This window comes from Sapajus apella, unplaced genomic scaffold (assembly GCF_009761245.1).
Source record: "Sapajus apella isolate SASKATOON/1434 unplaced genomic scaffold, GSC_monkey_1.0 scaffold36, whole genome shotgun sequence".
Classification (NCBI taxonomy): Eukaryota; Metazoa; Chordata; class Mammalia; order Primates; family Cebidae; genus Sapajus; species Sapajus apella.
Window position 1 is genome coordinate 31,269,372 of NW_022436976.1, and position 10,542 is coordinate 31,279,913.

Consider the following 10,542-nt stretch of genomic DNA (forward strand, 5'->3'; position numbering starts at 1 on the left):
AAGAAAGAAAGAAAGAAAAACAGCCCCATCACCATTTCTGGAGTAAAAAAAAGCTTCTCAGTCCCACTGAGAGCTGACCTGGGCCAGGCTAGACCCGAGGCTGGGCGGAGATTCCAGACTTCCCAGGACCCCTGCTCACCTCCCATGAGGGCACCAGTGGATCCCTGCTAGCTCAAGAATGTGAGACTCAGTGTCCAGTATAGACTGACATCTTGGATGGGGAAAGGAGAAGAGCTCTCCACTGGGAGAGACAAGGATTGAAGCGGGAGAGGGAAGCCTTTCTGGCACTGTCAGACTGGCACTCAGCAGTTCTCCCGGCCCCAAGCATGGCAGAAGCTGGTCACTTCATTCAGTCGCCCACTCACTTGCTGGGTATCCAGGGGCAAATAGGAGCCAGAGTCCTTGGATTTCAATGCTGACTCTGTCTACAGTGCCACAGGACACTGAAAAGGGCCCCCAACCACACAAAGTGGGGCTTGTAGATTATCTAAGACCCCTTCTTCTGTTCCCAGTTTAGTCCCTATTAAAGACAGTTTGGTAGTGTTTTTGTTTTTGTTTTTTGTTTTTTGGGGGTTTTTTTGTTTTGAGACCACTCTGTCGCCCAGGCTGGAGTGCAGTGGCGTCATCTCGGCTCACTGCAACCTCCGCCTCCTGGGTTCAAGTGATTCTCCTGCCTCAGCATCCCAAGTAGCTGGGATGACAGGCATGCACCACCACGCCAGGATAATTTTTGTATTTTTGATAGAGAGGGGGTTTCACCATGTTGGCCAGGCTGGTCTCGAACTGCTGGCCTCAACTGGATCTTGGGAGGCCAAGATCTGCCCAACTTGGCCTCCCAAAGTGCTGGGATTACAGGCGTCAGGTACCAAGCCCAGCTTGGTGGGGTTTTTTTTGTTTGTTTTTGTTTTGAGACAAGATCTCACTCTGTCGTCCAGGCTAGAGGGCAGTGACATGATCTTGGCTTACTGTAGCCTCCACCTCCCAGGTGGGCTCAAGTGATCCTCCCACCTCAGCCTTCCGAGTAGCTGGGTCCACAATCTTGGCTTACTGTAGCCTCCACCTCCCAGGTGGGCTCAAGTGATCCTCCCACCTCAGCCTTCCGAGTAGCTGGGTCCACAGGTACTCACCACCATGCTCGGCTAAATTTTTTTTGTATTTTTGGTAGAATCAGGGTTTCACCATGTTGGCCAGGCTGGTCTCAAACTCCTGAGCTCAAGCGATCCATCCGCCTCAGCCTCCCAAAGTGCTGGGATGACAGGTATGAGCCACCACGCCTGGCCAGGGATTGTTCGTTTACTTGCTTGCTTTTCATTAAAAACAGTTTTGGTGCCAAGCCAGAAAACATTCTCAAACCCTCTTGTATTTCAGAAGAACTAAGGAATTCAAGAGAAATCCAAAGACATCTGCCGTCCAGGCAATGGTGCAGAGGTGGCAATCAAGGCCAGAGTGTTCTTAGCTGACGGGAGGCCACCTGTGTCCTCCGGGGCCCAACATCCACTCCCAACACCCACTTCCACCCCCAGACTCAACAGAGGCAGGGCAAGGAAGCCAAATGCCAGCTGGGCTCCGAGTCGGGCTATGTGGTCGCAGTTCCACATCTGCACCTTCATCTGGCTGAGCCTCAGGTTCCTTAAGAGCTCAGACTCTGTGGCCAAACTGCTGAGTTCAAATCCCAGCTCCGCCACTTCCCACCAGTGTAAGCTTGGGCAAGTCACTTGCCCTCTATGAGATTCCTAATCTGGGATACGGGGATAATAACTGTATCTACCTCATCGAGAACTGAGTTCATGTCTGCAAAGAGCGTGGCATGGTGTCTAGCACGGTCAGAGCTATGTAAACATTTGTTACGATTGTTATCTCTGTAAAACAGTGTTAATGATATGCCCCTCCCCCAGCGCCTTGCCCCCAGTTACTAATGAGGGTTATGGGGGAAAAGTCATAAAGGGTTAAATATAACGGGGCACAAGAGAAGATACGAACGGCCCCACCCACCTGGGAGACACGCTGCCCTGTGCTCAGGTGACAAGAGCAAGGGGCCCTGCTACTCAGATCCCACCTTGGCCTCGATGCTAAAAAGCTGCCTGTCCCTATTCATTCATTAAGCATTCCCTGGCCTCTGGCCGCACACGTCCCTGTGCTGGGTATACCAAGAGCAGCCTCGTGTTGCTCCCTGGCTGGTGGGAAGGATGTATGTGCCAGTCTAGCACACGATCCAGTGTGAAAAGAGGCTAACACAGTGCCACGAGAAATCTGGGAAGGACTTCCAGAGGAGGCAGCGCCTGAGCCGAGACCTGATGGCTCAGAAGGAACTTGCCAGGGAGACAAGTGTGGGGAGGTGCAGGAAGGCTGTGGGTAACTGGCAGAAGACACAGCAAGTACAACAGCCCCGAGGAGAGAACAAAGGCGGGACACAGAGGCCGAAGAGAGGAGCTCACGATGGCTGAGGCGGAGGCCGCAGAGAGGTGGGGATGGTGGAAGGAAAAGGGAGGCGTGGGCAGGGGCCAGAGTACCAACAAGGATGTGAAAGTCATCCTCAGGTAGCTATCTGAGCAGGTGAGGAATCAGCACATATACCTTTTAGAAGCATCCCTCCAGTGTGGAGAGCAGACTGAAGGGGGCTGGACATGGGATGGGGAAACCAGAGGATGCTGAGTTGAGCAGTGGCTATGCAGACGGAGGGAGGGGATGGATAAGACATTTATTAGTTCCAGCCCCTTTAATAAAAGGCTTTTCCTGAAAACATCCTCAGAGGTCAGCCACATTACAGCCATTACAACCTCTGCCAGTCTGTCCCCAGCCCATCTCCCTTGGCCCCTTCCATTGCCAGGCACTGCTGTGTTCTTGGGTCTCAGCACCTAATCTCAGCTCCAAAGTGCAGGGAAAAGTTGTTTTCAAGGTCACCTTGCAGGACAGCTTTTCACAGCCCTCATGTGATCCCGTGCTTGCTCTCCCAAAGAGGTTCCGCTCCCCGAAAACGCCTACCTCGCCCCACCACACATATTCACACGCACACCTCACACCCTGTCACTCCCACCAGCTCTGGCTTTGGGCTCCTGAGCGCTGAGCATGAAGCACTGCAAGGCCAGGGAGCTCAGACATCCCCAGAAACATGCACAGAACTCCGCAGGGAGAAACATACACCCGCCGGATAGAATTCCAAAGGCCAACACGTGCTGAAGGTGATTCCATTCAACACGGCCAGCCCTCGGGGGATCTGACAGCCCGTGGGGCTTGTTTAGGGATGGCAGCTGGTAATAAAGCAGCCCAGGGGCTCTGCCATTTCTCCTTCCAAAGAGAGCTAGAAAATGGCCCGTGGAGAGTGTGAGGAGATGCAGAGCGTCTGAGTTAAAATGGAAACGTCAATCTCTTTCTGGGTGCCAGGCCTCCAGAGCCCTCCCGCTGCCCCAGCCCACCCTCCGTACCCGTCGTAGGTGATTTCCAACATTCTGGATCATCGCGCCAGGCAGCCAGGGAAAGCAGCGCCCTCTCGAAGACACACTCTGGTCACCTGAGCAACATCCAGGACTGGCTCCAAATAAAGCCTGTAGGCCTCTCCTGCTCCTCCTCCTCAGCTCCCGCCCGCCCCCCAGAGCCAGCTGTTATCACCCTGCTCCCGCCTCTCTTCAGACTGCCCTCTGCCCCCCTTCTCCTAAGAGCCCTGCAAAGAAAGCTCCAGTGCCCGCCTAGCGGAGAGGAAGGACGGGGCTGCCAGCTAGGCCACAGCCGCGTCAACGGGCCTGTGCCCGCCCACTGGGCACCCAGCCCCAGCCAAACTCCAGGCATCCCAATCCCAGAGCCCGTCATCCTGCCAACAGTGTCTCTTGGTTCTGCGATCACTTCCAGGGAAGGGGGCTGGGGGGGTCCAGGTCCCCTATCCCAGCCGGCTGACATGCAAAACAGGCAAAACAGCCATGAGGCTTCCGTCCAACCACAAGGGGTTAGCTGGAAGGTGGCAGGAGGCCAAGAGCTGCCAGCAACCTCCCGGAGAGATGCCAGACCCACCTGCTAGGACTCTTCACCCCTAGGAGCACTGCCCGCCAGCTCCTCAGCAACAGGCCATAGGCATCCAGCAGTTGCTGGTGGAGGACAGGTCACGCCCCTTACTTCCTTTAAATAGGCAGTGTGACTTTTCTAAAAGTGGCACCTGCCAAATTCCCCCTGATGGCCACGCAGGCATCAGCCCCTTGGGGCACCCACTCCAGCTTCTCTCCAGCCACCACCAACTGAGAGACCACCAGGGTTTTTCCTTCTCCCTCTGCCTTCTGCCCAGAGGCTTGATCAGGAGGTCTTGACACTCACGTTGGACTTAGGGCAGGACAGTGAGTGCTTGGTGGCTAAGGAAAGTAGGAGGGTGGGTGGTGGCGGGGCAGGGAAAGCGTTCAGGCATGGGGGCCGGGATGGACAACTAGGTGGAAAATAATAGCGTGCACCCCATAATAACCAAGCACCTGTAGTGTGCCTGGCCTCGGGCTGGTCCTCCTCCAACCCCACAGGGAAGATTCCTTAGGAAGCGTAGGTGGCATGTCCCAGGTGGCACAGCCAGTAAGCGCACAGCCCGGCTGGGACACGCCAGCCGGGTTCCGAGGCCACGGTCATCCCTCCATCCTCAGGGCCTCTTGCTCATTTGCCTCAGATCTAATTATGCTTCCCCTAGACCTGTCTTGCCTAAGAGGCCTGGGTTCTCCTTTCACGAATGTACCACGTGGCTCTAGGCAAGTTCCCTTCTTTTTCTGGGCCTCCCTGCTCCACCAGTCAAGGACTCCAATCATGTCCATCCCCGTGAGCTCAGGCCTTGCCCTCAAACAGCTTGTCAGTGGTCAGCCATTCTGTGTCTACAATGAGAAATTAGACTGCAGGACGGCCCATGGATGGCTCTGAGGATTGGGGCAATCCTGGAGGCTTCCTGGAGGAGGTAGTGCTAGAGCTGGCCTGAAGATTGAATGGGCTTGGATAGGCTGAGAAAAGGGGTGAGGTGGAAGGCCTGACAGGCACAGAACAGGAGGCAGTCACAGGCCATGAGGAGCATCATCCTGCAGGAAAGCTGGGAACCTATCATGGAGGGCTCGAATGCCAGACATTGGGGTTTGGGCATCTAGGAGCCTCTGAAAATGACAGCATTATGGGCACACTCGATGATGAAAGCCACGTGAGGTGGACAGGACAGGTGTCATGGGACTTCCCTGGATGGTAAGGAAGCCAGCCCAAAGAGGAGCAGCTCACTTTACTGGGTCCCAAGATAACTTGACAGGCAGCCAGGCAATTTCAGAATCCTCCCTATGCAGAAGGAGGAATGAAAGCCCAGAGAGCTCCTGGCACTCAAGCCTACCCTCTCTCCAGACAACTGCAGTGTCCCAGACTCACGGGATTTGGTTCACCCCAGCATCTTACAGATGGCTAAACTGAGGCCCAGAGGAAAGTGAACCTCCCAAAGACACACAGTGAGGAAGCTGGCTAGAATCACACTCCTGACCTCAAGTCCAGAGTCCTGACCACCCCACACACAGCAAGGCATGAAATGAGACAGACTTCAGTTACACTTATGAGAGGACTTCCAGAAAGGCTGAATCAATCTTAGTGTCAGGAACAAGCAGCAGAGAGCTAGATCTTTCAATAGGGCCCCCTCCAGCCTGCGAAGGCCCCTCTCCTTTCTGTGCTGTCTATTACAGAGCTCGCTCCTGTGTCGCCACAACCGCTCTGTGCAGTCTGTCGCTCCCGTGAATGTTCCCATGGGTGTCTGCTTCCCCGTTCCAATTTACCCAGGAGCCTCCCACGGGCTTGGACCACATCTTACTCATCTCTGTGCCCCTTCCCCTCCACCCTGCAGATTTGGACTCTATGTGCAGGCAGCATGAAACACACATGGCTGGATCCCAGTCCTGGAACGGTGGATCAAGAAGAGGTCTGTGGTTCTCAAACTTCAGCCTGCACCAGCATCACCTGGAGGGCTTGTTAAAATACAGATTGCTGGGGGCCCTGTCCCCAGAGTTTTTGATTCCGTAGAACTGAAGTAGCACCCAAGAATTTGCATTTCTAACAAGACGCCAGAGGATGCCGATGCCGCTGGTCCAGGGACTGCACTTGGAGAACCAGGAAGCTAGGTCACCCTCCCATTTTACACCTGGGGAGAATGAGGCCCAGAGATTTTTTTTTTTTTAATAGTCTTACTCTGTCACCCAGGCTAGAGTGCAGTGGCTCAATCTTGTCTCACTGCAACCTCACCTCCCAGTTCAAGCCATCCTCCTGCCTCAGGCTCCTTATTAGCTGGGGCAGCAGGCATGTGCCACCACGCCTGGATAATTTTTGTTTTTTAATACTTTTTAGCAGAGACGAGGTTTCACCATGCTGGCCAGGCTGTTCTCGGACTCATGACCTCAAGTGATGCACCCGCGTTGGCCTCCCAAAGTGCTGGGATTACAGGGTGAGCCACCGCACCAGCCAAAGTCCAGAGATTTTAAAGGCAGCACTTGACAATATGTCACTGTCATCATCGTAGTCACTGTCATCACAACCCTGTCATTATGGCCCTTTCCAATCCCCAGCACTGTGCAAGCACAGCATGTACATTACTGCCTTTGGGCTTCACCCTAAAAGGAAGATACTATGATTATTATTGTCTTGTAGAGGAACAAATGGAGGCAAAAGTAGTAAGTCATTTGTCCAAAGTCACATAATTGGGAAGGGAACATCGGGGTTTGAACACTGATCTAAGTCCAAAGCCCACAAGTTTAACCACCACCTTCCACAACCTGCTTACAGCTTTTGCTGACCAGCCAAAAAATTCTCTAGGGGCTCTGAAATCCTCCAGGCTCATTTCTAAAGTGAGGGGAGATTGTGGTGCCCTCAGCCCAAAGGCCCAGTCCCTGAGTGGGCCTCTGGGAAGTCTCGCATCTAGAGAAAGCCTGCCTCTTCACACCTGTGAACCCAGAGGATTTTTCTCTTTCAAACACTCATTTTCCCAAACTACAACCTTCTTCACCTGGCCCCATGGATCAGGCCTTTCTGGCTGGAGGTCAAACAACTGCATTAATTCTTCTGGTCCATGTCCCAACTCTACATCCCCACTCAGTGACAAAACACAATGAAATGCTCCCTGTTTATATTCCACAGTGATTCTGGGTTGTCACTGTCAGGCGTGGGTTTGTCTCTCCCAGCAGACTGGGAGTTCACATAAGCAGAGACCTCTTCTGAGTCATCTGAGTCCCCAGCACAGGGCCTCCCCAGAGGAAGGGTTTATGACTAAGTGAAGAATGAATGAATGAATGAATGAATGAGTCTAAGGGCAAAAGAAGAAATAAATGAATGAATAAATAACCAAACTCCCAGGAATTCCCTCTGCTGGGTCTTTGGCCTTCCCAGACAGGACCACAGACTCTCTGGGGAGGAAGGACTTCTGACACCATCTACGCCAACTTCCACTTATGGTTCTGTGCTAGCCAAAATCCTGCATGGGCCAGAACCTGCAGCTCCACACATACACACACCTAAGAGCCAGAAGGGTCTTGCCATGATCATGGCTCTGGGCTGCTCAGAACAAGGCTGCTCCTCTCTCCAGTCCTCCACTCAGCCCTGGCTTCCCTGTCCAGACTTCTTTCTTCTGATCCTCTCATGCCATGAATAGAACTCCCTACTGCTCCCTCACACCCCTGGAGTGCCCTTTGTTTCTGCTGTTCCCCCCACCCTGATTCGCTTTCAAGGGTAAGTCCAAACCCGCCAGGCGCGGTGGCTCAAGCCTGTAATCCCAGCACTTTGGGAGGCCGAGGCAGGTGGATCACGAGGTCAAGAGATCAAGACCATCCTGGTCAACATGGTGAAACCCCGTCTCTACTAAAACTACAAAAAATTAGCTGGGCATGGTGGCGCGTGCCTGTAGTCCCAGCTACTCAGGAGGCTGAGGCAGGAGAATTGCCTGAACCCAGGAGGCGGAGGTTGCGGTGAGCGGAGATCACGCCATTGCACTCCAGCCTGGGTAACAAGAGCGAAACTCCGTTTCAAAAAAAAAAAAAAAAAAAGTCCAAACCCTGCCAGCCATCAAGGCCAACTCAAATGCCACTGCCTCCAGGAAGCCTTCTAGGCCCCTCCTAAGTGGAATTACATTCTCCCTCTACATGTCCCAATGCCTGTGTGTGTGTGTGCACACACACACATACACAGACACACACACGCACTTCACAGCCCTTTCTCAGTGCATTTTCTCTTAAACTGGACTGATTTGTGCTAATTTCCCCTTTTTGACCTTGAGCTAGCTGGCATCAGGGATGGGACTGACTCATCAGAGTATTCTGGCCCCCTCCCCCAAACACTCAGGGCCTTGAATATAGATGCTCAGTAAGTGTCCAGAAAATGAATGAATGAATGCATAATTAACTGCAAAAGAATGGAGGAATGTATGAGTGAGTGAATGGAAGTAAAGGCATGCGTAAATGCACGCTCAAATGAATGAGTGCACGCAAGAACGTCCTCATCCCCTCCTGTTGTCCAAACTAAAAACTCCCAGTTACTCCTGGGAGGAATACCCCTTCTAGGGGCAGCTTAGGCATGGCAAGACAGAATAAAGGAACTTGTGGGATAAATGCGGGGAAGGGGGTCGAAGGAAGGACAGAGGAAGGGATAGTGATAACAGCACTAACTTTGAGGAAGTAGAGGTGACCTGGCTTCAAAGCCTGGCGCTCCTCAGGCTGCATTTCTTTATGGAGAAGCTGGGGCAAGGAGAGCAGTGAGAAGCCGGGGTAGGGGCAAAGAAGTGTCCAGAGGAAAGAAAGCCTTGTGGGGACGGAGAGCGGGAACGCCAAGTCCCGGAGGCCAGATTCAGGATGGATGAGCAGGCTGTGGGGCCCAGCCCTGAACTCATCCTGCCTAGGGGCCTCAGATATGCCCTCCCTCTCCCTCTCCCAGCACCTCCCACTGTGGAGGCTGGAAGCCCCTCGCTGGCCCAGCTGGCCGTCTGGACCCAGCCGGACTTCCCGGATTTGGCCCTGGCTCTCGAATTGCTCACAACAGGGGCTAGCGTTCCTCCCAGCAGCCCCGTCCCCAAGTGAGTCAGCACTGGCTGCACCCTCCGGCCTCTGAGTCCTGCGCCCCCAGATCCTCTCCCGGGCCCGCCTCTGTCGCGCGCCGTGCCGGGTGACCCCAACCCGCCCCGACCCTAGGGAGAGACCCGCCCACCCCAGCGTACATCCCAAGCTGCCTCACGCCCCAGCCTGCAAGCAAGACAGTGCGAGGCGGCACCTGGCTGTCGGGAGGCCAGCGCCGGGGTGCAGGCCGATCTTTCCTGGCCGCGTGCTGAAGCGGAGAAGCAGCCCAGGAAACGTGGCCCTTCCCCGGCGGGGGCGGGAAAGGGGCTCTTACCCAAAGGATGGGAGGCTCCGCCCCGGCGGCGTGCAGAGCGGGGGCCCGGGGAGCCTGCCGGGGGCGCCCGGGGAGCGAGTCCGCGGGGAGGGGCTCAGGAACAGGCCTCCAGGTCCCGGAGCCCAGCCGGGGGCGGCAGGCGGCGGGCAGGGCTGAAGGGAGGCGCGGAGGCGGCGGCACCGGAGAGTTCCTGGACGGCTCTGCCCCTCCCCGTCCCTCCCCCGCGCGGGTGCGGCGCCCGGGCTGCCCAGCCTGCACATCACACGGGCCCGGGCCCCGCCGGCGCCAGGCTCCCCGCCCGCAAGGCGTCAAGCCCCGGGCGCTGGGCACAGGCCGAAGCCGGGCGGCCGCACCAGGTAGGTCGGGTGGACCGCTTCCTGCGATGCGGAGCCGGCCACTCAGCCTTCCACTCGGGTATTTGCTATTTGTTCACACCTTGACTGAGCACCTACTATGTGCCAGGCCCTGCACTGTGTCCTGGGATGAGGTTCTGAGCAGGACCCACTGTCCTTGCCCTCACGGATATTGACAGAAAGAAAAAAAAGTGGATAATTTTGCATAGCACAAAGCAAATACATACCACCCACGATGTCCTCACTCAGAGAGAAGTTAGACTAGAGCTGGCAGATGCAGACGTGGTTGGTAAGAGATGGTGGTACCCCTCCTTCCCCGCCTCCCCCGTATGTATTGTTATGTAAGAGATGATATGAAATCTACAATATGTGATCACTGGCCCAGAGGAGCCGCGCAGAAAAACGTCCATCAGTGTTCATATTTGGGATTTAGGCTTAGCTGGCAAACTTAGAAGGAGCCTGACAAAACACAGCGGTGGTCGCTTCTAAGAAGGAGGGGAATTCCCGGAGGAGGAGGCACTTGGCTGGAGGAGTGCATCCCACACGCCAGGACCAGGAAGCCAGAGGGGGCTAGACATTCCGGGCACCCACAGAGGCGGGCACCTGAATTCGGTCTGCCCCAGCCACTCTGGGAGGAAAAGGGCAATTTATGTGCAAAGAGAGCAGCTGTGCTGAGCTTGGCCACCTTAGGGCCCAAGCAGCCTCCTATGGAGGGCCTCTGAGTATAACAAAAACTGGGCCTTGCCTTTGTCACTTGCTTCCGCCGTGCTCTGAGAGCACGGTAAGGGTTCAGTGTCAGGGCAGAATGATAAACACCACATGCGTGGGGCTTTGGCAACAGCCG

The 10,542-nt window shown here is 55.0% G+C and overlaps 1 protein-coding gene across 3 annotated transcripts in view; it reads right to left on the reverse strand.

The window, feature by feature from the left end:
* The window catches only part of ACOT11 (acyl-CoA thioesterase 11), a 57,899-nt gene extending 53,599 nt beyond the window's left edge, over positions 1-4,300 (reverse strand). The window contains exon 1 of one of the 3 annotated variants that reach the window (XM_032296884.1): positions 3,423-4,300. In XM_032296884.1, the coding sequence (XP_032152775.1) occupies positions 3,423-3,455 (33 nt within the window). In that variant the 5' untranslated portion in view covers positions 3,456-4,300. The remainder of the gene's footprint in view (positions 1-3,422) is intronic. The other 2 variants (XM_032296890.1, XM_032296887.1) reach the window with 2 other exon arrangements.
* Between the last annotated feature and the right edge of the window lie 6,242 nt (positions 4,301-10,542).